General features: G+C 36.0%; 1 protein-coding gene across 1 annotated transcript; it reads left to right on the forward strand.

Annotated features, from left to right (window-relative positions):
- Positions 1 to 14: 14 nt before the first annotated feature.
- Positions 15 to 27,990, forward strand: NCAPG (non-SMC condensin I complex subunit G). Its single transcript, XM_050338765.1, has 21 exons — positions 15 to 208; positions 836 to 1,045; positions 1,967 to 2,195; positions 3,470 to 3,615; positions 4,512 to 4,596; positions 6,844 to 7,033; positions 9,278 to 9,427; positions 11,694 to 11,834; positions 12,793 to 12,916; positions 14,253 to 14,342; positions 14,481 to 14,660; positions 15,112 to 15,222; positions 17,197 to 17,316; positions 18,852 to 19,091; positions 19,420 to 19,601; positions 22,307 to 22,481; positions 22,928 to 23,089; positions 23,922 to 24,093; positions 25,974 to 26,060; positions 26,506 to 26,584; positions 27,370 to 27,990. Exons 1-21 carry the CDS (start codon positions 98 to 100, stop codon positions 27,494 to 27,496), a joined length of 3,111 nt encoding a protein of 1,036 aa, XP_050194722.1. The 5' UTR covers positions 15 to 97; the 3' UTR covers positions 27,497 to 27,990.
- The last annotated feature ends 9 nt before the right edge of the window (positions 27,991 to 27,999 follow it).

Raw genomic sequence — 27,999 nt, forward strand, 5'->3', positions numbered from 1 at the left:
CCTGGTTTGAAGGGCCCCGCGCGCGGGCGGCGCGGCCGTTGAGTGTGAGGGGCCGGACGGGGCCGGGCCGGGGCAGGGACGAGGCAGGGACACCGCCATGGTCACGAGAAAGAAGCTGCTGCAGGTCAGGGAGGCCTTCCAGCTGGCCCAGAAGCCTCGCCAGAACCACGCGAAGCTCGTGGTGGCTCTGAAGGCCACCTATGCTCAGGTACGTCTGCCCTGGGGCGGCCCCGGGCCGGGGGGAGCTGGGGGCGCTCCGCGGCTGCTCCCTCGGGGGCGGGTGGAGCCTCCTCCGCGCAGCTTCCCTAAAGCTATGTGTGCCTAAGGAGAGCCCCGCCACTTAAAAAAGCGAAATAACCCCTCACCCCCCAACACTCACAAAAAAACCCCCCAACAAAACAAAACAAAAAAAACCCGCCTAAACAAAGCCGCTCAATTATTCTACGCAGTTGGCTCCCGCGATCGTGGCTGTGAGAACTGTCCACGGCAGGAATGGATGGTGTTTGGATGCCCTAGATGTGGATTTGACACAGAGTGGTAATAGATGGGGGGTGTCGATTGCCACCCTGAAACCTGTCAGCAGGTAAATGTAAACTGCAGGGTGGAGCCCAGAGGTCGGGACGTGCCTGCTGTGCATTTAAAGCAAAATCCTCGGTGAGGGGTGCACGGCAGCGGGGGTGCCCTGAGTGCTGGCTGCAGCCCTTTAAAAATTTAAGCGGAAGCCATCAGTTATAACCACATTTATTTTATTTTTCTGTGGTACAGCTTTTGAAAGATGAACCGGACAGTTATCTTTTGTTGTGGTTTGATTTTTTTTTTTTCCCCCCTGCCCCAGTTGGATGATAAAGAAGACTTTCATGAAAAATTCATTCATTGCCTCAAGTATGCTATGATAATCTACAGTCGGGAACCAGCAGTGGAGCAAGTGATCAATTTTGTGGCCACATTTGTTACTTCATTCTATCAGACCGAGAAAGAGGATGATAGTGAGGAGGGAGAAGAAGATAATTTACTTCTGAATTATGTGTTTAAATTTCTGCTTGAGGTACGTTAATGCTTATTATTAAATCTTTAACGCAATAGACAAACTTCCTGCAGTAGAGAGAATCTGGTGGTGCTCGAGATGATACTTACAAACTAGAACTTAGAAAGTGAAAGCAAGGCAAAGATAGTGCTATATGAGTAACACCACCTTCACCCCCCAAATCTAAAAAATCTACCACACCCCACACAGTAACCCAACAACTGGATTTCAAAAGTTAGGCTTTTGAGTGAATGTGAACTGTTCTCTTATTTGGCTCCCAGATGTCTCACTGTAGGCTTTACTTTAGGTCATTTATAAGCATGAAATTGGGGAAATGGTGTGGAAATGAATTTATACTGTGTCTTTGATAACAATAACTATTAAAAGATCTTCCATACGAGTAGGCTGACATGTATTAATTACTTTCTGCTTACTGGAAGTGTTACACAGAAAAATCAATGGTTCCAATAGCATGAACACAGAAATAGAAAATAAAGAAATGTAAGAAGTAGAAATGTATTTAAGAAAACTACATTTTCTTAAACTAATGTTTTATCATGGAAAGATTACTGATTAGGCCAAGTTCACCAGTTATCATTGCTAACATCTTTTTTTTCCTGCTAATGTTTATGGAGGCAGAGCAGTAGGTTGGCTAATGTACTGCAGGTTGCATGGAGTGGTAAACATACTGCTTCCTTTGTGAAGGAAGTGCTGATTTTCTAAAGAACCACTGATACAGGCGACGGACCATAATTTTTTTTCCAGTTCTGGGACTTTTTAATCTTAATAAAAATAAATGGGAAAAGCTTTTGAAATGTAGAAGTGCATATTTAATTTACTGTATAAAATATTAGCTACTTACATGTGTGTATTAAGAGCTTTATGTTAGAACTGAGAAAAGTGTGATTATAAAAATACTTCTTTTTTCTTTCTTTTCCTAAGTCTCACAGTGCGAACAGCCACGCAGTTAGGTTTCGAACATGTCAGCTTGTTAGTAAGATTTTGGGAAATATGCCAGAAAATGCCCAGATTGATGATGACCTATTTGATAAAATTAATGAAGTTATGCTGATTAGAATTAAAGATAAATTTTCAAATGTGAGAATTCAAGCTGTCTTGGCCCTGGCAAGACTTCAAGATCCTAAGGATGAAAACTGCCCTGTTGTTAATAGTAAGTAGTAATGGTCTTTTTCTTTTCTCTAAGAACATTTGTTTAGTTACATTACTTTAAAGCATTTTTAAGCTTTTTTGTTTTTTAAGCATCACATAAACGAATGTTAAAGAGTATTCTTGTAATAATGCCTAAACTATGGAACTCTTTGCCAGAGGAGGTTGTACATGCAAGAGTTATATCCATTCAGGGGGAAAAGACAGACCTGCTTGAAGGAGATATTTTCTAGACAATCATCTTGGGCTTTGGCTGCTCTGTGAACTAAATGTAGAAGCAGGATGATGAAAATAATGTCTTCAGTTCTTGCCCTTTAAGGACTCTTTGGTACTATTAATTGAACTGAATTAGTACAAGAACTCTAAGAAACAGTAGAGGTGGTAAAGCAAAACTATTATTGTGTTGAATTATGGTCACTTTCTGTAAGAGATCAGCACCTCTGCAGCACAGGTGTCTTGATGCTGTGTGTGGGTTTCTTTGTATATGATATGATTCTTGACTAAGCTTCTACTTCTGTTGCCTCCAGGTAGACAGAGTGTAGGTTTGTACCAGCACAGCTGTTATGTAAATTGTGCCCCCATTAAACTTTACATACTGTCTTTTGTGACAAGTTAGTTAGTTGGGGTTTTCTGTTGTTAAGGTACCTTCTTTGAAATTTTATTTTCTAAGTGTTTATTTATAGGTTTCTTATTTAGGAGTACCTAAATTTCATAGTTAATCGTTGTCTCACAGAGCAAGATGAATTCATATATACTTGAGTAAATTAATTTTATAGTAGCTTTTAATTTTGAAGAAGGGTCAAGAATATAATAAAAATTGCATGGGTGATTTACTGTATGAGTTTTGGTAGGCTTAATGGAGATTGCAGTTTTCCATTTATAAGAAAATTTGAACATCTGCCTCAAAGGTAGTGAGGATATACAGCTAGTCAGGAGAAATCTTAAAGAGCCAACATTTGGAACCTCTTTTTCCCTAGTGAATGACAAAATGGTTATTTTTGGGTGGGATCTAGAGTAGCAGTTTTTTGAGTTATTAACTGAGGTCCCTATTTATGATTGCAAACATTATTTCTTTTGAGATCAAAGCTCAGCACATAATTGCCCTAAAATCTGGGGGATTGTGACCCTGAACTGTTTCCTAAATTATCAGCTCTGCAACAGCAGGAGAGGGGTTTTAATAACAGCTGCTATTTTTTGTTTTGGTTTGTTAGTATTTTCTGTTTTTCTATAATGTTTCAAACTCTTATGAAAACAATATTATGACTATTTTATTTTCAGTTTACAGCATATTGCTTGAAAATGATTCAAACTCAGAAGTGAGACGTGCAGTGCTGTCATGTATTGCTCCCTCAGCAAGGACTTTGCCAGTAATTGTGGGCCGCACTATGGATGTAAAGGAAGCTGTCAGGAAGCTGGCATATGAGGTAAATTGGATCACTTAACATTAATTTCAAAGGCTGACTTAATAAAAGATTTAAAACCTTTTCCTGTGTTTTGCTGGTTAAACACTAAGAACAGTTAGATAACTTATTTTCATTTACCAAAATTTGAAGGGGGAGTGCTCTGACACAAGTTTTCTAGTTAAAACCCCTGAACTTGACTGCAGAACTTTCTTGATAGAAATTACTTTCGTGATGGAACTTGCCTCTCAAGGATCAGACAGTAAAAGTATAAATTATGTATGCAATCTGTTGTTTTCTATCTATGCTTTTTGTGATGTTTATGAAACAAATTTTCTTCTCTGTTATTACATAATAGATATTAAGTAAAGATAAGGTCACAACAGTAGTAAAAAATTACGGATTTTTGCTATTCCAGTTTTGAGAGGTATCAACTACTTGTTTACATGTAGAGTAAGGGCAGGAAGGTGTGCTAACCTGTCTGTTTCTTGTGCAGACATCTTAGGCAAGATTTTGAAACAAAATGTTCAACTTTTTCACACAAAACTGTCTTCTACTCTTTCTTAACACAGATTACCATAAGTTATTAGGATTTACATATTTCAGTAGTTTATTGCAGGTATTTATTGCTCTTGGTGTTTTAAAGAGAGAGGGTAGTTTTTATGTCTGGGTGTTGCATTCAAACAGAGCTGACAAGCTTCTAAGCGATGTGTTAACGTTATTTTATTTTACATTTCTTTCATGCACGAGAATCAGCTTGCTAATGTATTGTTACAATGCTGATGGTATAGGTATTACAGACTGTTATTGACAGGATTTCTGTGGGTGGATAAAAGTGAAAATATAAACCAACATGTAGTTAATGGATTCAGTTGTTATCATTCGTAGAAATGTATTTTTGTGTCTTAATTCTTTTTAAGGTTTTGGCAGAAAAAGTTCACATGAGAGCTCTGTCAATAGCACAGAGAGTAAAATTGTTGCAACAAGGACTTAATGACAGATCTGGTAAGAGATCATCTTTTTCAACATATTGATACAAATGTTTGAGAGAATACTTTCTAATGTGTTGGGAGAATTTATGTGGAAACTGTGATGGCAATAATAGGAGCTCAAAGGGAGTAGTGAGATACCAGGAAATGTTTAAGCACATGAAATCTGTTTGCTACATTGGTTTTCCAGTCCCCTTAGAGTGAACAAACCAGAAAAGGATTGCACTTTTAAAAAACCTGAAAGCCACTGAGCTTTAAGATAGGACAAAATGCTATTAAAATTAAAAAGCAATGTAATTAAACATGGAAGTGGAAAAATGTAATTAATTTGGTATATTTGGAAGCTTTTCATTATAGATATTTTTGTAACTAATACATTAAAGAATTTAAATGTGAACATCAATATGTTTTCTGTGTACTTTCAGAGAAAGCTCAGCTGGTTAGTTTTTCCTTTAACTAACTTGAATTTTCTTTTAATGAATCTTCAGTTGATCCTTACACATTTCATCATGAAGCAGCTTTATTCTTTTTAATGTCTTTTGTATTGTATTATTCAGAATGTACCTATAATTGGGTGTGATGTTGTTGCCAAAAGATCAAAGGGCACGAGCATCTAAGAGAGACAATTTTGGCCTGCCTACATAGAACACATTGCAGCAGGAGCAATTATATGGATGAACTTCAGAGTAAAAGCTGCCAGTTTTGCTAAATGCTGATGTGTAATCCACATACTTTGTTTGGGAAGTCTGTAGTAAGCCCTGTTGAATTTTACTTTGAGAAAGTTACTTGCTGAGTGATGTGCTGCTTGGGAATGGTAAGAATTATGATCTGTGTGGATATTCACTTAGAAAACAAGTTCATTAGTACACAGATACTTTCTGTGTTAGTGTCAGTCTCTTCCTTGGGATGATTCTGCATCCCAGCTATTGAGGACTTGCTCTTTTTGTTGACATGTAGAATCACTGGGAAAAACATCTGCCAGGGAATGTAGTTTGACTGATGTAATGGATATCATGTGCTCTTTGCTGGGTAAAATGGGTTTGTGTTCCAAATTGACTATTCTGTATTATAACTATTGCACATCCTATAAGCTTTGAATATATATGTATATAAGCTTTGAATATAGGTGTTACATATAAGGGAAAGATGAATCTTGTCAGTGTGTGTGGACTTTGTTTCCTTTATGTTGGATATTGTCTTCTAAAAGATTGTTGGAACATACTTGTGTTGTTCCCGAGTTATGTTTTTACTTCCACCAGACTATTAACCTTTCAACTTCCCTGCTTAAGTCTGTATGAGCATGGTAATGGTGTGTATTCCAGATGTTCCCATAAATACTTTTTGCCTTGATTAAATAGTACTTTATTGATCCTGGGAACTCTTTGTTCCTTGTGGCAGTGGGGAGGAGGGAGTTAAACTATCATTATGTAAATCATTATGTGTCAATTCAGTTGTAATATCCTGCCTCCAAAAGTGGCCAATTCCTGAAACAGAACAAGTTTATAACAATACTTCCTTAGAATATTTGGGACTGCAGCATTTCTCCTACCAGGACAGGCTGAGAGATCTGGGCCTATTCAGCCTGGAGAAAACTCAGAGCAGTGTCTTATCAGTATCTGAAGGGAGGGTGCCAAGAGGATGGAACCAGGCTCTTCTCAGTGGTGCCAAGCAATAGGACAAGAGGCAATGGACAGAAACTGATGCACAGGAAGTGCCACCTGAACATGAGAAGGAACTTCTTTACTGTCCGGGTGACCAAGTGCTGGAACAGATTGCCCAGAGAGGTTGTGGAGTCTCCCTCACTGGAGATATTCAGGAACCATGTGGGTGCAATCCTGTGTGATGTGCTCTAGGATGACTCTGCTTGTACAGGGAGATTGGACCAAATGACACACTGTGGTCTCTTCCAGCCTGACCCATTTGATGGTTCTGTTTCTGTGAATATTTCCTTGTTCTACAAGAGTTTGTGGTTTGTAGGTTTTCTGAGTTGAGGCGCTGTCTTTAGGTGTACAAGTTCTTTTGATAGAGGTCTTTTTAGTTCTCCGTGAGAGGGAAATTATATTGCCCCAAAATGTGGTGTGCTGTAGATAGTTCTTGTTAACCGCTTGGGTTTTTTCTTTTTTTAAGGTAATGTTACATTCAACTGTATAATAACTTCTTGGCAAAAGGACTTCTGTAGAACATTGTTTTGTGAAAATATGTTGAAAACTTCATATTTTTTGACCTTTTATGTTTTAAACCATTTAAATTCCTGTATTATTAGATGCTGTTAAGGAGGTAATGAGGAAGCTACTTCAAGTCTGGTTACAATTCACTGAAGGGGATGTTTTAGAATTGCTTCATCGACTGGATGTAGAAAACTGCCCAGAAGTGGCCATCCAAGTACTAAATGCTCTGTTTTCATTATCTCCACTTCATGATATTGTTCAGAACTGTAAAAACCTTGACGACAGGTATGCAGAGCAGTTTCCTTTTCCAAAAGATGAATATTTTGCATAAAAGTGTAAAAGATTATATCTAAATGGGGAGCAGAGTAACTAGTGCCTGTGATAAAGACTGATACTGTGGTGTAGGCTGAGATGTCTCCCTGGTGTTTGTACGCTTAAGTGTTTTGGATATGCTTATTTTCTTTTTAAAAAAAGATCTATTTCACCAGATGAGAATGATTGTGCCCAGATAAGGAGGAGAGGAAAAAAAGGAAAAATATATTTGACTTCTCATTTCCAGAATACCCCAAAAATCACACTCTTAAATTCTAAAGTAGGCAGTAAATTAATCAGTTAAAAAAACTTATATGAGTAACAGCTTAAGAGTCTTTGTTTTATTTTCTGTACATCTTACCATAAAGGCAGTGCTCCAGTTTACACCCACAGCTCTGATTTCCTCTCTTCATTTAGTACGGAATACTGAAAAGCTCCTTTTTTTCCTTTCTTCCTCTCAGTAATGGCTTCTGGTCTTTCTCCCACATTTCCTACTCCTCTTTGACTTCTCTGTATGCTTTTTGCTGAGCTAAGAGGCAGCATGATTTGGGACTGGTTCAGTAATCCATGAACTATTTGGAGAATCAGTCAGAATGGAATTACTAGACTTGTGTGTCACTCTTGTTTTGGAGGTATTTTACTTTTTTTAAGAACTTGACAGAATTGACTGTCTTAGTCCTCTTTTCCTATGTTAATGTTTGGTAGAATTTGACTGAGTTTCTAAGCCTTGAAGAAGATAGTGTGATGAATATAAAGCATAAAGCAAAAATGAATAGGGGAAGAAAACTAGAAATTTAACTTGTAGGAAATTGCTAAAGGGGGCAAAAAGGTGTGAGAAGAAATGTCTTGAGTTAATTGAGACCGTGAGAGTGGAATGAACAGTGGTAGGAATCTAGTGTCAGATGATAAAATTAAATGACAAATTGTCACTGATTAAAAAGTGATAACAAAATCTTACTCTGTGCTTTGGGAGTAAATGTATAATATCATCGTATGAAGTGTCATGCATTCTAGTAGTAGCATGACAGATGTTTTCAAATCAGTAGCTGCTCTATGTGTTGCGCTCCAAATATCTTAAGAGGTTCAGAGGAGAACTTATATATGGTTATGGGCTTCTCAGCCTGACTTTGATCCTGCACAGAATGAGGCTTCCATTCTGAAAAACTGGGCTGTGTGAGAATTTTAAGTTGTAGGTCTGTTAGACTATTGACAATTTGAGAAATTAAATTATTCAGCTCGTAATGAGGATATTTAATTTATGGAAAATATTAGGGTTGTTCTTGTGTGATGTTCCTGACTATAGCTTGAATGATGCAGTATCAGTATGATAAATGCTTAGATTTTTGAAGTTCTGTGATTTCTCTTTGTTAAATTTACTTTTAAATAAAGACCTCTCAGATAAATGAGAAGCCATCAAATAATCCGTTTTCATCTACATGTTGCATAGGTTTGTTTGTTTTGTGTGTGAGGGGCGTAAAACAAAACCAAAATTACTGTTGATAGTTTGCCAGTAAAAGAGAGTGAGAAGTACCACTGCAGTGATACTGTCCTTTCTGTTTTGAGGTAGAATTAATGCACAACTTAATCCTCTGCTTCTGAAAACAAAGATAAATTGCCATGCTTGGCATGGAAAAGACTGTGAATCTAAAAAGGAGCAGGGGTCCTGTGACTGGTAAATGGAGGATGAGCTTAGAGATATGCTGATAAGCACTTGTATTACTTTTTGCATTTGACATAATATGTTTGCTACTCAGATATTGTGTGAAGGCACTGTATTAAGAATGGAAGAAGCACTGCATAGACAGAAGCTGAAAAATATTTTAATACAGTTGTTGCATTTCTGCAGATAAATGGTGTTCAGTTTTCCAGACTTGTACAGTGATAAAAACTTTTCCTAGAGTTAAAGTACTGGGGTGGTTGCTCTAGGAGATCTGAAAGGTTGAGCAGAATGTTTATGCAAACTGATATGAACAACCTTGAGTTAAAATACTGAGAAGGGCAATGCAGTAAGAGGTTTGGGGAACGATGTGTCCTCACTTGAGAGAGGAAGGTTTTTGTCAATCTGTAAGTAGTTCTGTGGGAAATACATTTTGACAGGATTTTATTTTCATCTTAGGAAGTAATCTTTATTTCTAATTTTCTAATGTTTCTGGGCATTTGTTGTCTTTGACCCTAGCTTATTTATTTCTTTGTGTTTCTTTGTTGATTTTTGTTTAGAAAACTGATTCCACTGGAAAACTTAACAGCTGAGAATGTGTTACATTGGAGAAGTCTTTGTGAATATCTAAAATCAAAAGGTAAAGAAGGTGAAGATTTACTAGAGGAGATTTTGCCAGAACCAGCTATATATGCAGATTATTTATTAAGGTACGTTGCACTTAAAAATCTTTTGCTGCTAAAAGTGTTTGGTTTTTTTTTTTTAATAAGCAGAGAGTATTTCTTTCGTTCAAACTGTTCAGGTGTCCTCCAAACCCAAATTCATGCTTTAACAGTGGTTTTAATTTTTCTTCCCTTTTTTAAAAAGACTTTTGAGAGGATTTACTTCCTTTAAATAAAACCTGTAAGCAGCAAATTTATAGGCTAAAAACAATGTATGGAATACCCTTTCTCCTGAATTATCAGCAAGATAGGTCTGTTAGATCAATAGCACATAATTCTGTGCTATTTAAGATAATAAAATCATTGTTCTGGAATATGCAACTATCCTTAGTGTATGTGTAATTATCAAGGTCACTGTGTGTTTGCAGAAAGATTTTTAGGGCCTGCAGAAACTGATACTTTTTTCCTTGTAATTTGTGAAAATAAAGTAAAATTTGACTGCTGTCCCCAGAAGTAGTTTTGTAATTGAAACCTCCCTTCTTTGCCTGCTCAGGCAGGAATGCTTCCCAAAACCATAAGCAGTGACAGAGTGGCTACATGAGGCAGTTGCAGAACATTTATTTCATTGAGGGGTGCGGGGGGTGGAAATGAAAGTTTTGTTAAGTCAGTATTTTTCCCAAAGTGAAGGATGGGAATTTTTTTTTCTTGGTGAGATTCTTTAGTCTTAACATAAATTTTGAACAGAAATCACATTTGTGAGTATGGAGAATGCTGAGAAATCTTAACTGAGGTATTGTACTTGTGAAATGTAGAGTGAAGCTTCCTGAAATGCTTATAAATTGTATCTGCTGAAAAATGCATTGTATCAATAGACGGTTCCAATTAAAATATGCATATTTTCTCACTTCACTGGGTATAGTATACTAGTGGTACTTACAGAAATCATTGCTACTTTCCAGTGGGGAATGTGTTAACATGTTTCATAAATATTTAATAAATGAAACATCTGTGCTTCCTTAATTTTGAAATGTGTATCCAGTCTGGTGGGTGTAAATTCATTCATAATTAATTTAACAGTCCGTAAAATATTTGTTCTCCGAAAAATTTGTTCTTCGAGAGAGAACATTTGTTCTCTTTCGATCTGGTCTTACTCAAAATGCCTTCAGTTACCTTCCTCTTCAGGATGAGGCTGAGTAAGGTTAATTAGGTTTGCTAGAACTTGTTTGTGGTATCAAATGATAAACTGTTTATTGTTGAGCTTTGCTACCAGTTGTTTCAGGTAAGATTTGCAATTTTGCAGTCCTCCGGTCTGTAGTTGTGCAGTGCACTGTGAGTATCAGAAGGAGCAAGAAAATGCAAGTCACTGGTACTTAGGAAAAAATGCAGGATTGCAAGCTGCCTTTAGGTATTTCTGTGTTATCTGGTGCAGGTGACATTACTTTTAAGTGATCAGAGACACTTATTTTTGTTCCAGATGTCCTAACTCTTTAGGACAGAAGGATTAGAAGAAATTTTTAAAATTTGCTAAAAATAATGAGCTGTTGCTGAAAAGTATCCGTAAAGCTGGGGTAGAAAAAAGCATCTTTTTCTCAGCTCATATCAATATTTGAATTATATTTTGTTACGTTCTATTTATTACTGAATTTTCTATGTTCTATGTTTCACTCCAGATTTTCTGAACATGCATAACTCATTGATAGATAGAATTTTCATGAGAGCAATGAAATGGAACAAACGGATTACTCTTTGCATGCTGTATGACTGAGTGTATATGATAACAGATTGTTCTTCTGGGATGACGTATTTGATCATGTACACTTTCATGATTTTCTTGTATTAGGTCTTGCAGGCAAATATAACACTTCTGAACTTGTAACAAAATACACAATATATAAATACACAGAAAAATAATAAGAAAAGTGCTACATCTATACATTTACTCCTAAGATGCTGACTTATGCATTAATACAGAACTGAAAGTCACATACAGGCATAACTTGTCATTTTATGTTTTTTACTGTTTAACATTGAAAAAAGGTTTTTTTTTTTAATGAAATGCTTTATTTTTAAATTTGTAAATTATTTAATATAGATAGCTTTCTGAAAATAGTAATCTAGGAAAAGAACACAAACATTTATTTTTAAGGTTTGTAACTAACATAACCACTTGTTTTTACAGGGCAAGAAAGTGGTGGGATTTTTTGGGAGGGAGTGTTTTTGGGTATTTGGTTTTGATTTGTTTGGGGTGGTGTTTTTTTAAATTTTTTTACTGTCCAACAGTGATTCTGAATGTAATTATTCTGTTTGGGTTCAGTTATCTTCAAAATATGCCAGTTCTTACCGAAGAACAGAAAGAAGACTTAAATTGTTTTGAAAACCTGATGACAAAAGAATTTATAGGCCAGCAACTGATTCTTGTCATTGGCTGCATGGATACCATGGAAGAGGGAGGAAGGTAAACTTAAATATTGAAGCTGTGTTATTAAGCTTATGACACTCATGCCTGCATACAGGCATAGAACCTCTGGGAAATTAACCTGATCAGTCAGACAAAATACAGTTCTAATGCTAGCTGGAAAAAAAAGCACAGTCTCTCTAATGGAATTGGTCCTGAAAGTGTCTGCTTACTTTTATGGAAAAGTAAGTTTTAATGCAGATTTGACATTGTTTGTGGAGAACAAATTCAGTTGTTTTCATAAAGTGTTCTTGAGATTATGAAGTTACAAGACTGTTTATTTGGAGCATAGTGTATAAAAAATTAAAGGAGAAAAATGGATTACTTTGCAACAGATGACTTGTAGCAAGTAGCCTGTTTGTTTCCTGTGTTTGTAAGCCATATTCTGCTAAGGGCTAAAAGGTCTTAGATGCCACGCTAAATTGGGCTATGTTAACTGAGTTATTTCTATCATTTGAACAGCCTTTTGGTGTGAAGTAAGAAGAGTGAATAAATTTGGAAATTCATACCATCACAGGCATTTTGTGAAAAATTGCAGTTATGATAGTATAAACACAGCAATAATTCCAGACTCTCAGTGGAATGCATATATGTGTGCCAGATTGGCAGAATAGTTTAGCTGGTAATTCTTTTTGAGTTCTCAGACAGATAATTTCTATGAAAGCATTCTACAGTATTGATTCTGTCTGTTTTCTGCTGGAATGATTTTTCTTTGGACAGTAGTGACACCTGATTAAAAAATTCAGCATTTTCTAATCAAGAAAAATATGGTAAAATCAGGAAAAGACAAACATTGCTAAGCATGAAAATATATTTAGCAGCTGATATAGCTATGGAGAAGTTTCATAATGTATTATAAAGTTTTCATCACACTAGCTTGAAGTTGATAAGATTAACTCATATCTTTTATTTTCTTGAATGAGCAAACATTGTCTGTGCTTTTTTTTCTCTAATGCAGAAAGCACCTGTTAGATATTTTACAAAAGATTCTCATTCTACCTGCAACTTCAGCAGCACTTATACCTCTGCTTGTTGAAAGATTGCTCTGCCTTGTTAAGGATGATGACAGAAGGATTCAAATCGTAAGTAATTCTAAAAGCTTATTGTGTCCTAGGCTCTGTCTTCCCATATATCAAACAGCTTTTATGAAGCATTGTAACAGAAATATTGGGAGATAAAATATTTTAGCTTGGAAAAGTATTTGTCTCCTTCCCTCTTGACTTTTTTTTTTTTTTAGCATAGCTGCATTTTGTGGTTGTCTAGAGATCTTTATCTTTAGAGATTTGACTGGTGTTGTAAATGTAATACTTAAACTAGGAAAGTATTACACTTAACAGCCTGCTCCATAATACTTTTTCCTATTTAGATCCAAAGCATTTTGACTAAAATGTTCAAAGTAAGGATAATATAGATTTTCCGTTTTCAAATATCTCTTCTCTCCTGGTAACTCAGATAGGTGCTAAAAACCCATATAACAAAAGTATTTTATATAGTACTCTCTTTAAATGTAGTGCAGTTATTTAAACTCGACTCTGGAAAAGTGGACCCTTGATTTTACTCAAATATTTTAAATGAACCTGGGACTTGAGGACAGAGATCACTTCTGCAAAAACCTCAGGCCAGTGGGTAAATCTGGATATAGGTTTGTTCCATTGTTATGATGGAAGAACTATGGTAATTGTAGCATTATGATACAACTGTAATGGTAAATGTGTGCATTTCTAATATCCTTATGAAATACCCTGATTCGATACATTGCATTGATTTGGTACAGCATGAGAGAAGGTTAACCCGGGGTGATCTGATACAAGATAAAACAAATTAAGACTATCCTGTCTTATTCAGTCTTTAGTTTTCCTCATGTTTCATCTCATTTTGTGTTTACATAATGGGACTGACTTTAAAGGAAGCCCCTAACCCACTGAAAAACTCTCAGCCTAGTTCTGCTTCTAGTTCTGTGTGCATATTTGGCTTGAAATTAAATAGCTTATGTTGCTTCTTCTACTTCCTGTGGTGGTTTATAGACCTTTAAATGATGGTGTTCTTAGCTGTATTTTGATTCATGAAAAGCCTTACTTTTGTTACCAGCAATTCCTTTTAAGCTTGTATTCATCTCTAGAGAAGAGGGATAGTGCCAGGGAACTGTTGGTGTAGGAACAGCTGGACTTAATGGATAATGTGGTCTTCTCATTCTTTGCTTTCCCAGTTGACTGGGAGAAAACACCGGACTTATGGTCACACTATGTATTGTCAAATTGAGGGTTTATTTGCAGGGAATATGAGCTGTTAAGAGAAACTGCACAGATGTTTCTCCTACTTTTTCAGAAGGATAGTGTTTTAAATTTGGATAAGTTAAATGCTCAGTATACGACATCTGAGCTGAAATTAATGGCACTAATACACTGTTTGTATCAACAGATTGCAGAAATTATATCAGAAGTTCGTGAGCCAATTGTTTCAGTCGAGCAGCCTGTTGATGCTGCTGAAATAAGAAGGAGGGAGCTTAAGGTAAGCTAGTTAAATATTTTTTTAAGGTTATGCATCTAGAGTTTTATATGGTAGGGTATTATTGGCTAGTATCAATAGTGTTGTTGGCTAATACCACAAAGCTTATGATGTTAATTTTCTTTTTACTTTGTATTTCAGTTGGCTGAAATAAAAGTGAAGCTTTTTGAGGCAAAGCAAGCTTTGGAAGAATGCATTGCTCTGCAGGATTTTAATAAAGCATCAGTATTAAAAGAGCAAATAACTGAGTTGGAACGCACAAAAAATGATCTGATAAAAGCAGAAGAGCTATGTGAAATTAAAGAAATGCATGTGGAGAAGGTCTCTTCCATTCCTGTATTTCTCAGTGCTGGTTATGTTGTAACATTTATTCTTAGTTTTAAAAGAAAGTGTAGCTTGGCCTATCTACATTTTTAATATTGAAAACAAACAATTATGGTATTAGTATTTTCCTTCTTCAAGTATAAAAGCTGATGGTATGCCCTAGCAAAAAAATTAATTGCAGTTAAACTTCTTTTGTCCTTGAATAACTAAAGAATTCTAAAAGGATTTTGTTCTTACTCCGTTTACTCTCAATTAGCTGAAAACATGAAAAGGGATCTATTTTCATCATAGTTTGTAGACAGATGATGATCAATATTCTTGCACAACAAGTGTGTAGTGGACATGTTTATTTGAGTAAGGACAAATTATGATTAATGGCCCCATTCTTCTTATTACACCCACCACTTGTATTGATAACGTTTTTCTCTTTTCCCTGACCCACTTGAAGAATGATCCTGAAACACTGTTGAAGTGTCTGATGATGTGCCATGAGCTTCTGAAGGTCATGTCCCTTTCTAAAGGAATCTGTCCAACCATAAATGAACTCATTCAGTCTCTGGTATGTAGGAATAAAAATACTGTTTACATTATAATGAAAATGGATACATTGTAGCTGGCCCTTCCATGCTGGCAGGATGGCTTGTGATTATTTCACAATCACTCTGTATCTGTAGTGCTGTGCTTGGTGGTTTTAAGCTTCCTGAGAACCCAGTGTCTTGGAGGTGAGTGCAGGTAATGCTGTTCTGAGCTCCTATGACAGAACTGGTTGTGGCGGAGAGATACTAAAATACAATAAGAATGAGATAAAAGTTTGACTAATGTGTATGACAGTGCTGGACAGGGCTGAGGTATACTGTGCCGAGCGCAGACCTTAGATGTCTGCTTACTGTCTTTAATTGGATTTTCTATCAACCAAAGTTATAATAGCTCTAATAGAGAACTTCTAACATTTGGGGGTGTTTTTTTGTTGTTGTTTTGACTTTTAGTTTGTTTCTAGTCAAAAGCTTTTTATCTTGGAAAGACTGGAACTCATATAGACCTTTTTTTTTCTTTCCTTCCATGCACAAGAAAAGATTCTCCCCTCACCCCACTCTGTTTTCTTAGCACCTTTGAAGAGCAAAAACATTTTTTTATTGAAAAATAAAGCAGTGGCATTATTTGCCTCTTGTAGTCTACAACATACACTTCCTTGTCTCCATTGTGAAACCTATGGATCTGAAGATAAATATTTTTAAATATCTCAGCCTTTTAACTGTTACTGAGAGTGCAAACAAAACATAGAAAAAAGTAATACACCATTGTATGAATGGTGTACCCACATGGGAATACTCTGTGCAATTCTTATTTGTTTAGAAATTTTATATTTGAAGTTTATAATGCAAGTAGTCAAGATAAGGGCAGCAAGGAAAAGTATGGAATGGCTTCTACTGAAGAATGTTTAAATAGGTTACTTCTTTGTAACCTGGAGAGGACTTAAGGGTAAGGATTGAGAGAGGGCAGAAGTTGTAAGGCGTTGGAGAAAGTGAGTAAGGACTGGTTGATCACCCCATAAACCTATTCATTAGCAAGCTTAAAACAAATGAAATGAGTTGCTTCGTCACCTAATATGTGATCTCTGGAATTCCTTGTCACAGCATGGTGAACACTGGTACAAATTTCAAGGAAGACTGAGCAAGTTCAAGAAAAATAAATATTATGGAATGATTAGGTTGTTCCTATCTCAGCTGCAAATTCTTGGGACTTTGACAAGAATTCTTAGGATGTATCTGTTTAGTCTGTTTATGTAATACTTTATAGGAATTTGAATGTGATCTTTTGATAAGAAGAAAACGGACTGGATGACTTTAGAATGGGAATTCTTAGAATTCAGCCTGGAAAGAAACTTGCTGAAATGTAGTGCAACCACACCTGATTTGTTACAGATGTATAGAAGTATTCTTAGAAGTCCTAATTAATGTTGTGCATCCCAGAAACCTTTTTTTTATTTTTTTCCGCTTGGTCTTTCTTTAATTTTCACATCTGTTGTTTATTCCACTTTTCTTTGTCCAAGATCTTGCTTTTGTATTGATGTTCCTGCTGGATTTTCATGTATTAAATGATTTGGGATACTTATTCTGTCTTCTCAAAACTATTCCAAGTACATCGAAGTGGCATCTGTATTTGGTAACTTGGGTACTGTTTCTCTGCAAGAATGCTAATGTCTTTTATAAAGAAATGTGTAGGTTTGTTATGTGTTGTCTTTTTATTTCGCAAAGTGATCAACTCCATTTTGTTTGAAAACAAATATTTATGAAAAACACCCACAAAGAAAAACACTCAAGTGATTTTTGCCATTATTTTATTACTGATTTCAAACAGCATACCCAATCTGCTTCTGTTTATATTTAGATAAACATAGTATTTGGTAGTTGCTACTTTCCAAACTTGTATCAAACTAAATTATTTTTATTTTCAGGGTAAACACATTTTAGTAGTCAGTTTTTTATTTTCAATTTATATATTCAACCATAAAGTGTAATATTTTTGTTTCCAGATACTTCCTGGCATAACTAATCTTCATCCAGCTGTGAGAAATAAGGCAGTCTTGTGTTTGGGATGCTGTACCCTTCAGAAGAAAGAATTTGCTCAAAACCAGCTTCCACTGCTGTTACAGGTAAAATGCCTGATCAGAAACTGAGTAATGGTCTTTGTGACTTAGTAAATAAAACTGGTCTTCTATCCATAACAAGCTGTTATACATAGTAATGGTCTTTGAGAACCAGTGGTTCCTGATTTCCTGCAGATCTGGATCTGGAGACTGTGGTTTCATGTATATTTTTCTAATGTCTAATAATATTAAAGCTTATATTTTGTCCTGGTAGTAGCATACCTTTCCTTTGTAAGGTCATCTGTTGTCTTGAAAGTTTCCAGGAATTCCTTCTCTGAAAGGTCTCACTTTCTTGTCCAAATCTGGTTGTAATCAGTCATGTATTTATATTATTTGATATGGAAAAGAGAAGCTATAGTATTGTCTAAGCCTTCCTTGGGAAACCAAACTAAAAATGTGACTGTGATTGTTTTCACATTTCTGTGAAAACATACTTACCTGTGATCTTGGGTGTCTGATATAATTTCTGAATTACTATTTTTTTATGGATTAAGGAAGAGTTGTTAAGTAGAGGATAAAGCAATATTAAAGCCAAGAAACAATATCATGACCAAACATCCATGAATATAGAACATGTTGGATGCCATAATACCCACATCTCCCACCCTTGTGGTAAATGTTGTGATGATGAGCTAATTGTATCGAAGATCACACTTGTTAACTTTTTTGACCCTGGCTTTGACAGTCGTGTAGGTGACCATTGTGCTTTATTAAGGATGTGCTCATGTAGACACCTGAGAAATGTCAGCAGATGTCGAGCTGAGATGCTGGGCTCAGACAAGATGGTAGAGCTGTCAGGCACCATAGTAGGAGAACTTTGGGTTCCTAAAAAGTTAGCATATATTATTGTTTTTAATTTGCTTTTGAGTATGTCTCATTAAAAACCAAGTTTGTTTAGGGAGGATTACAGTTGTTTTAGTAACTTAGATTTTAGACTGAAGTTATTTCTGTAGGTACTAAACTGCACAGTCTTTCTGTAGGCTGCTGTCAGAAGCAGGGTGTGGGCTAAACAGATCTACAATCTCTAGGTTAACCCACCCATGATGTATGGTTTCACTTGAATGCTAATTTGAACTCTAATACATATACTAACCTATTCAACTTTGACTTTTATTGTTATCTTGCTTCCTGCTGTCTTTTTAAATACTGTTGAGTTTAATTAAGCTGTACTTTTTTTAAGCTCTGTTTCTGTAGTGCCTAACACTCTGAAACTACCACAGGCAGACTTCGTGTTTGTCCAGTGTCTCTTTGAGTTGAACAATAAAATTACATCTCAGACATGCATGCTCACTCCATGAGTGAAATTCAGTTGATTTTATGTAATGCAAATTGCATAGATAACTTGATTAACTGTTTCCCAGACTGTATTATAAATCCAGGTTTAAACTTGTATCACACCTTACTAAAGTCTGAAAGTTGTCTCAGGAACAATAGACAGTTTCCCAAATAAATAGTCGTCTTAAAGCAAAAAATCTTATGCTGAATTTTAACATTGGTGGTCTACTGGAAGATGATGTATGTATTCTCCTTATTAAACCTAGGTTTTACAAATAGATAATACGAAGATAAAGCTCAGTGCTTTAAAGGCAATCTTTGATCAACTAATGCTGTTTGGAATTGAACCTTTTAAAACCAGAAGAGACAGTGACTCTCAGAGTGAAAGTGCACACATTAGAACTGAAAATGGCGAGGATGAAAGCAAAACAATAGCAGAGGATGAAGAGGACAGTGCCACAATTAACAGCCTTCTGAAACTACTTTCTGGTTTCTTAGACAGTGAGGTAAGGAATACTATAAAATTTGCCTTAATTTTGTTTTAAAATTATTATTGCAGATGGCTTACCATCACATTACGTTGTATGTGAATATTATGTGATGTGTAACTGAAATCAATGGTCTTCTGTTTAAATAGTTGTCCTAGAAAATGCCTACAAGTTTGTCACTGATACAGAGTAACGATACTCTTGAGGTGGCTTTGAATTCTGTGCAGGTGCAAATATATGAATGTAGAGAATCGATTGGCAAGATTGCATGTAGGCTATTACTAGAAATTATCAGTGCAAGACACTGTGGTTGGTGTGTTGTGTTTGTGATGAGTTCCCTTTTCAGTTTTCAGAGCTTAGGACAGTAGCTGCAGAAGGTATTGCCAAACTGATGTTTTCTGGGAGGCTGATCAGTGCCAAGCTCCTTTCTCGCCTTGTTTTGTTGTGGTACAACCCCGTGACTGAAGAGGATACTCTGCTTCGACACTGTCTAGGAGTATTCTTCCCTTTATTTGCATATGCAAACAGGTAATGGGCTTTGTAATTTGTTATGTGACAATATACATTGAGCTAGCAGCTTTAGGAGCCTTTTTTGGTCTTGCACAAGTAGAAATTGCACAACTGATAGACCTACAGGTTTAATTCAGCCTCCTATGCCTATTGCTCTTGAAAGTACATAATCTCAACCTGTGACTATTCTGATGACTTTCTATTAATTCCTTTTTACCCCTGTGGCCTTCCACTTTTTTTTTTCTTTCCTAAGCCTATAATTGAAACTGTTCTCCAAGATACTGAATAAAATATTAATTTAAAAAGATGTGCTTTACTTATTTATGCTGTTGAGCACTAAAGGTAGGCTTTGAAGTGTCACTAAAAGCAGGAATGTTTCAAAAGGATATAATCAGTGCCCAGCAGATATCAAAGCAGCAGCTGGTGGGCTGTGGCTTGGGAGATGTTTTTTTTTTGTTTTTGAAGTAAAGAATACTCCAATTTAAATTCACAGCAGATTCAAAATCTCCTGTTTATTTTGGTAGTGGACAAAGGAGGTAGAGAGCTTATGTAAACAGCAATTCTTATCTCCTTTCACCTGCTGAATGAAAAAATTGTTTAACTTTTTGTTAAATTTTGTTAAATTGTTTAACATTTGCTGCTAGTGGTTTGAGCGAGTTAGAACAAACTGAGTATTTATCTGTTTGTTTTTATGGTTAAGTTTTAATTTAGGTCTATTATATGTTACCTTAGCTATTTGTCAAGCCAAATTAAATTTTTATGGCCAATACACCACATCAAGGGATGTAGTTCAAACAGGAGTTGTTTGGAGACACAAAAACCCTAACAAATGTATTTTTCCTGTTGTCAAAAAAAAAAAAAACAAACCCAAAACCACAGTCTCCTCCAGAATGAGGTTTTCCCTACTTAAGTTCTTTTGAAAATAAGTAACAGAAAAACTAATTTCATATACTTCCAGTATCTCTGATATGGATTAATTAATTTAAGCCTTAAAACATTCATAATCTTGTGAATGTCGTCTTCTGATGCTGTGAATGTCTCTTTTTAAATTTTTTTTTAATGAGTTTTAATGATTGCCCACCTGAGTAATTCTGTGTATTTCCAAATCATTTACAAATAAGGCAACTTCTGGCACCTCATAGATGATCTTTTTCTTGAAAGAATAACATGGTGTATGTTTTAAGCAAAAATCAGAAAAATCAGTGGAGAAAATAGTCCTAGGCCTTAGCCTGGCTCATTGATTGAGAATCTCTTTAGTTGGGAAATCTCATTTATTTTTTGTCTCAAAACATTATTTGTGTCCTGGATAGCAAATGGTCTATTTTAAGATGAATAATTTACTGTTTCCTGTTACCAATACTGTATTTTTAGAAGAGAATTAATTAATACCATGTGTAATTGAGAACTGTCTGTATAGTTGCCATTCAGAAAAGGAGAATTCAGGTAATAAATGAGATTTGGCTGAGGTTCATGTCCAGTTTGGGCACTGATCTCTTACTAAACCTTAAATTTCCATTTGTTTTCTAGGTGCTACTCTGTTAACTTCTCCATCTGGTCGCAGATATAGTCAATGGGCTTACTTTTTGAAAGTAAATATTTGAACTCTGAGGAAAAAATGTTGATGCTGACTTTTAAAAATAATCTTTGATGTCAGGAGAGCGGCATGGCTTGCTAGAACAGGGACAAGATCCTGTAACCAGTGAACTATTCTTATTTGTGGAATGTTTTCTAAACAGTGTTAAACTCTCTGGCAGCCTAAAAGGAGAAACTTCTTTCTGCCTGGTGCCTTTATGTTACTAGACTTTTTTTTTTTTACTTTATTTGTAATTTAGAGGAAATAATCTGAATGATACTTCAGTTATGCTTAGCTAAAGCCTCAAAGCTGCTGCTGAAAGGGAGAGTTTTCGCTTGGGTTCATTTTTGTAGTGCTCAAAAGGTCTTTTGGTCAGCTGGTTTGGCTCAGTAGTCCAGCAGCAAACAATCTGCTATTTTGAAATTATTTACTTTGTTTGTTTTCTCCTGTAGTTATTTTGGTTTCATATAGGAAGTCAATAAATATCAGAAACAGCAAAGGCTTCACTTCAATTAGTACCCTGTACTTTTCAACACTTTGCCTTTCAAACTGTTTTGAAAAATCTTGTGGAACCAGACTTTTAGACAACTTGCAGAACCGAGAGCAACGTGGGTTTTAGGCTTGCTTAGCAGGAATGATGAACTCTTCTGAGAAGAAAGCATGAATATTTCTTCCAAAACTCTTGTTAGCCTCTGCATATTTTTTTTTTGCCAGGCTTCCTGGCTTTCTTACACAATGAAAAGTACCCACAAAGAAAAAGGCTGGCTAGAAAGGAGGAATGAGCAGAAGACAAGATTAATCTAAAAAAAAAAAATAATGTTAGGGAAATGTATTTATGCAACTGTATTGTCTTGTCCTGTAGGAGTAAATATGTCTGTATATATCAGGAATATCAGTCAGATTTTCAATGTTCAAACACTTCAGAGGCAGGAAGTGCTACTTAAAACTTGCTTAAAATACAATGTGCTAAAACTTTGATTGGTTCTGTGAAGCAGTTTTGATATCTTGATCTTGCTGGCTGTTGCTACTAAGGTTGGCTGCTCCCACTTTGCTTTGACTGATGTGTTGCAATGGGTCGGGGAACTTTCATCCTGGAAGACAAAACAGTTTTGTCTTGTTATGCTACTAATACTTGACACCATTGAAATAGGTCTAACCAGGAATGCTTTGAAGACGCTTATCTTCCAACTCTGCAAACACTGCTAAATGCTCCTGCAACGTCACCTTTGTCTGAAGTAGATATCAATAATGTTTCTGAACTGTTAGTGGACTTGACAAGACCAAGTGGACTGAAACTTCAGTCTAAAAATTCTCAGGACTATCAGGTACAGTGTGTTAAACTGTAGGAAAATAGTATTTAGTCTAAAGATTAAGAACTGCCCCCCCTTTTGCCTCCCCTTCCTTGCCTTCCCCCCCCCCCGCCACTTGCTTACTGCTACCTGTCTGGGCCTCTGAGATTCCCAGTGCCAGCAGTTGGATTAAATGAAATTTTATACCTTGACACTCTCCTTCCAATCTCCTTCCCCCCCAGTCTCCCTTGCCTCTTACAATTAAAAAATGCTCGTAGGACTTTGCACCATGGCTAATTGTCTCTACTGAGAAAAGGGTTTATAAAAATCATTTGGTGTACATACTAAAAATACTGCATTTTAGGAAAATGTTTACTCTGTAAAATAAGACACTTAACGGCTTAAATCAGAATGTTCTCACTGCTGTCTCTTGTAAATAGTTCCCAACAAAATGTCTGATATCTAATTTCTTTCCTTTACAGGAGTTAACAGTGCATGATAGTTTAGCCATGAAAATTTGCAATGAGATCCTGACAGACCCAACTGCACCAGATGTCCGTATTTATGCAAGAGCTTTAAATTCACTAGAACTCAGTAATTCTTCCAGAGAGAATCTTCTGGTGTTGCTCAATGATATTCTAGAGGTAGTACATAAATAACATGGTTTTTACTTTTTTATTCATTAGCAATCTAATATTCTGATATACTTAAAAATGAAGTGACTTTGCTTACTATGATGATGTGACTGGAATTTCTCTTTTAAGCAGTCTTTGAAAATTAATTTTTGAGTAATTTACAAAATTAGCTGATATCACTGCATAAACTGTAGACAGTATAACCAGGGTGCAACAGTGTGCCCAATTTGATATATTGCACTACAGTGAGATCTTTTGATAACTGTGATGTAGTTAATATTTTAGGTTAAAATAAAATTCAGTATTAAGTCTTTTGCAGTTTGGATGGCTTTTCTCTAGTTAATTATTAAGAACTTAAATGTTACACCTAAAGTTATAATGTAATTGGAAGATCATTAGCCAACATGAAAAGGGTACTTGATTTAAGGTGAAGTGGCAAGAGATTGATTACGAGAGTTTTTACTTAGGTGCTTTTATTTATATTGAAAAAAAGGAAAATTTGGGAATATGACAGATGAACACTATGGTATATAGAAATGTTGAAAATAATGCTGAATCCACCATGGCTATATCATGCAGAGGTAGCTATACTCCAAGTCCAGTTGCTTTAATGTTTTTCAGGTTTCCTTGAAAAAAATGATTAAAAATTAAAAAATATGAGATTTCAGTGCCTGATGTTGATGGAGAAAGTGTTTCTACTTTCAGCTTGACTGATCATTTTCATGTCACACGTATCCTTTGTGCTGTAAATTTAACTAATCCTGTTAGTAGGTAACTTTAATGGATAAAATAAATAGTTGTAAAATTAAGTAGCATTTAACATTAAATGTCTGTTCTCCAGAAAGTGAAAGATAAACTGTGTCAAAGAACTATTGAGAAGATCAAGATGAACTTGACCAAGGATCCTAATGTGGGCAAAACCGACTCTAGACAAACTGAGGAAACAGGTGTCTGTGGGAGGACACAGGACACTGACATCACATTGGCTGAAAATACTGTTCACAATGAAGAAGGTAATTCAGAAGAAGTGTAGTACAGTAGCAGGTGTATAATTCAGTGAATTGTTCAGATGTTATGAAAATGAGTTTTAGTTTTTCTTCTTTAAATTAATCTACTTTTTGGAAAAAAATAGGAAAAGGTAGCATGTAGTAATAAATATGCACACAGTTTAAAATATTTTTACTAAAGTATTTTCCACTTTGTAGTGCTTTTTGACCAAATTCTGTCATATTACTCTGCTATGAATAGTGCTGTATTCTGCATCTTAAGCTCTGCCCTGCAGCTCTTTCTTTTTATGAAAACCAGTATTAAGATGTTTTGTTTTGTTTTAAATGTTTGGCACACTGTGCCTGCCAAATACCGATGCTAACTCACCTTTAGAACGTGACTCGCTAACTTGGAGGAGGAAAGAAGTGCTGGGTGGGGTTCTTAGGTTTTAGAGTTGCCATGCCCGTGGTTCTTGCAGGCTGTGTTACAGCAGGATAGAGCTGATACCTTCAGTGTTCACCCCAGTTTGTCCTTGTTGCCAACTCGTCTATGGGAGCCACATTTCTTTCCATTGCTCTTTAAGAGTTTGAAGTGGAAATAGCTGGGAGACTCTGCACTGCTGGCACAGCTGCACGTGCCTCAGCAGTGTCCATTGTGCTGGGGGCTCACAAAGGAGAATATTTTATTCAGCAGAAAAGCAGTTGAATGAAACTCACTAGGTTTGCTTGCAGCAGCAAAGCAAAAGTACTGACAGGCAGCTGTTTAAAGCAGATTGTGTGCTCTTTTACATTCTTTTAAGTATTTATATTTTTAGTGGGTTATTTAAAGCCTTTAATCTGTTTTTGTTTTGGTTTGGTTTTTTTTCCAGAAGTGCCAAATAGTTTAATTTCTTTTATCTTCTATGTTAATGTCTTCAAATATTTCTTGGATGGGAAGTTGGAAGTGTGCTTTTGAGCAAATAGTTGCAATGTTTTTGCCTAACATCTGATAATCTTTTTGGTGTGAATTTGTCATGCAAAAGGATTTTGGAGCACTTTTTAAAGGCAGACTTCAAAGGAGAAAATCATTGTTCCTTTTCCTTTTCCCACCTCTCCGTCAATACATTTGGGATTATTAAAAACTAAGTAGCATTTACTACTTCAAGTTTGTGGGATTTCAAATTTCAAATTTTCAAGGGGTCTGGAACACAAGTCCTACGAGGAGTGGCTGAGGGAGCTGGGGTTGTTCAGTGTGGAGAAAAAGAGTCTCAGGGGGGACCTTATTGCTCTCTGCAGCTCCTGAAAGGCAAGGTGGGGGTTGGCCTCTTCTCCCAGAAAAGTAGCAACAGGACAAGGGGAAATGGCCTCAAGTTGTGCTGGGGAGGTTCAGATTGGTTATTAGGAAAAAATTCTTCACTGAAAGAGTGGTTAAGCATTGGGACAGGCTGCTAAGGGAAGTAGTGGAGTTACCATCTCAGGAAGTGTTCAAAAAACAAGTGCATGTGGTACTTTGCAGTATGGTTTTGTTTGGTCAAAGGTTGGACTTGATGATCTCGCAGGTCTTTTGCAACCTTAACGATTCTATGATTCTAGCCGGTATGATCTTCTCCATAATTTTTCCAGAAGCTAAGGTTAAACTAACAGGTCTGTAGATCCCTTGGTCCTCCCTCATGCCTTTCTTGTAAATTGGAACCTCCCCAAACTCCCAAGACTTTTGATAGATGATTGAGAGTGTGTCTTGCTGTAGCATCCATTAGCTGAGTGACATTAAAGCTTCTTGCATGCCTTGATATCTAGTTTCTGATTTAAAGAAAAAGTGGGATTAGCTTGAGTGGCGTTTGTATATAACAGCTAAAATTTAAAATACTGGTACTTTAGATAATCAACTCTTAATTTATGACTTTTGTTTGTGCTATTGTGTTTAACAGAAAAGAAACAAGATGCTCTTCAAACTCCAGTTAATGAAGTTAAAGAAACTGCAAAATTAAAATCCACAAGAAACAAAACTGGCAAAGGTACACTGGCTACAATATTAGTTGCTTTTAATAAAAGAATTTCATGCTAACTTTTTGTGAATGTATAGATACAAAAGCCAGTCATACTCTGTTGCAGTTCTTACAGTTTCATTTGTTAAAAGATTAAAGTACTCTGTTCTGTGGAAATTTTTGTGCTGTTAGCCTCTCCCAATAACACAAATTTTAAAAAAAAAAAAGAAAAAAAGTCTGGCTACAGGATTTCCAGAGAACCTGGTTACAGCCACTGACAGTAACAAACATGTTTCTGGGAGAAGTGACAAACTGTGGGGTTTTTGTTGTTGCTTTTGTGTTGTGATCACATTCTATCTGTGCTGACTGCATATTTCTGTTTCAATGCAATATCAAACACTGAATAAAAATACAAAACTAGTTTAAGAAAACAAATGGTATCATGATATGAAAAGAGACTTCTGCTTATACTTAGGGCAGCGCAAAGCGGCAGCAGGAGGGAGGTCTGTGAGCAGAAGAAAAACTGGCAGAAGTGTAAAAGGTGGTACTGGAAGGTAAGTCCTTGGCTCTTCATCATCAAAACCATGATGTCTCTTCCAGCAAGGAAATTTAATTCAAATGTTTTTCTTTCCCAGGCCTTTACGTTTGATATCCTCTGTTTCTAAAACACAAATAAATATTTTTGAAAAATTTCTCTGAACTGATACTTTTGAAAGAGTGGCAGTTTCTTAGAAAGAGCCTGTAGCCTTTTTTTAGCATACCTTTGGGGTGTAAAGTCAACATATATTCTAGCTGGCAAAAGTTATATTTTTGGTTTACATTATTTCTCTTCTTCCAGTCACTCTTTCTGCTTCTTCAATGTGTTCTGTGGAGCAGTCAATTTTTTTATTTCTCTCTGTGCCCCCCCCTCCCCCTTCCCCCCAGTTCTGTTGCTTTTTTCCCATGTGTTGATAAGCTTCGGAGAAGTGAAAACGATAATGGATTTCTTTCCTCGTGATCTTGTAGGATATGAGCATTAAAACATGATCTTTGTAACTTTTAGCTGTGCTCACTCTTTCTCAAGCAAGTAATCCATGGAATTCAGGGTCACCAGGGTCAGTCCATCCCCTTTTGCCTATTTTGTGTATTTATTTTGATTTCACCTAATTTTTAGGAGTTATGCTTATTTTGCAACTGCTATATCACTTGGAAAACAATATATTCTTCTCAAAAAATAAAAAGCTTAGAATTGGTAAGAAGTACTTTTGCTCTTTGAGACCATGTTTCAAGTTTGTTAATATAAAAATTCTTGAGTTTGCTTAGTCTTTTTGGCCTTACTTTCAAATATTGTGCATTTCAGTGATGATGAAGTTCCAGAATCGGTCCCAGTGTCAAGTTCAAGGCCTCCAAGACGAGCAAAAACACTGGCACTTGAAAAAACAAGAATGAATCTTTCAAGGCTTCTGAATGAGGAAGTGGAGAATTGAAGAGAAAAGGAGAGAAAGTGCCCTTTGCCAATGCTGGTAGTTAATATCAGACTTGAAAACTGAGGTTTATTTTCTTGTTAGTCGTATTTAACTCCTTCTATAATTCTAGATTTCTAGATTAGTTTTTTGTAAACAGTGCTTTTCATTATTTTCCCAATATGAAGTCCCTCATTCATGTATTAAAGACATATTAAAATATTACCTGAACAAAGAGGGTTTTTTCTTTTACTTTATAGAGAATACTGCTTCTTATCTGCAGATAAAATTGCTGTTGGTGTTAAGTACTCAATAGTTAAAGCTGTTTTGATGTTTAGCATTAGCAGAGGGTTTGACCTGTAGTGGTTGCTTGTGATGGCAGCAGTTTTGAATGTACCTACGTCTGTGGCACCCACTTTCTTAATTTTTATAAGGTTTTGTAACAATTAAACCTGGTCAGCAGATGCACATATTTACTGTTCACGTAAATGTAAAATAAAGTTGATCTTCATTGTGAATTCTGCTTC

The sequence above is a fragment of the Myiozetetes cayanensis genome, unplaced genomic scaffold (assembly GCF_022539395.1).
Source record: "Myiozetetes cayanensis isolate MyiCay16 unplaced genomic scaffold, myiCay2020 scf7, whole genome shotgun sequence".
Lineage (NCBI taxonomy): Eukaryota > Metazoa > Chordata > Aves > Passeriformes > Tyrannidae > Myiozetetes > Myiozetetes cayanensis.

Coding starts and splice junctions, on each gene's coding strand:
- NCAPG (XM_050338765.1), top strand. CDS start 98: ATGGTCACGAGAAAGAAGCTGCTGCAGGTCAGGGAGGCCTTCCAGCTG. Junction 9,428..11,693: donor TATGCAGATTATTTATTAAG/GTACGTTGCACT, acceptor GTTTGGGTTCAG/TTATCTTCAAAATATGCCAG. Junction 24,094..25,973: donor TACTGTTCACAATGAAGAAG/GTAATTCAGAAG, acceptor TGTGTTTAACAG/AAAAGAAACAAGATGCTCTT.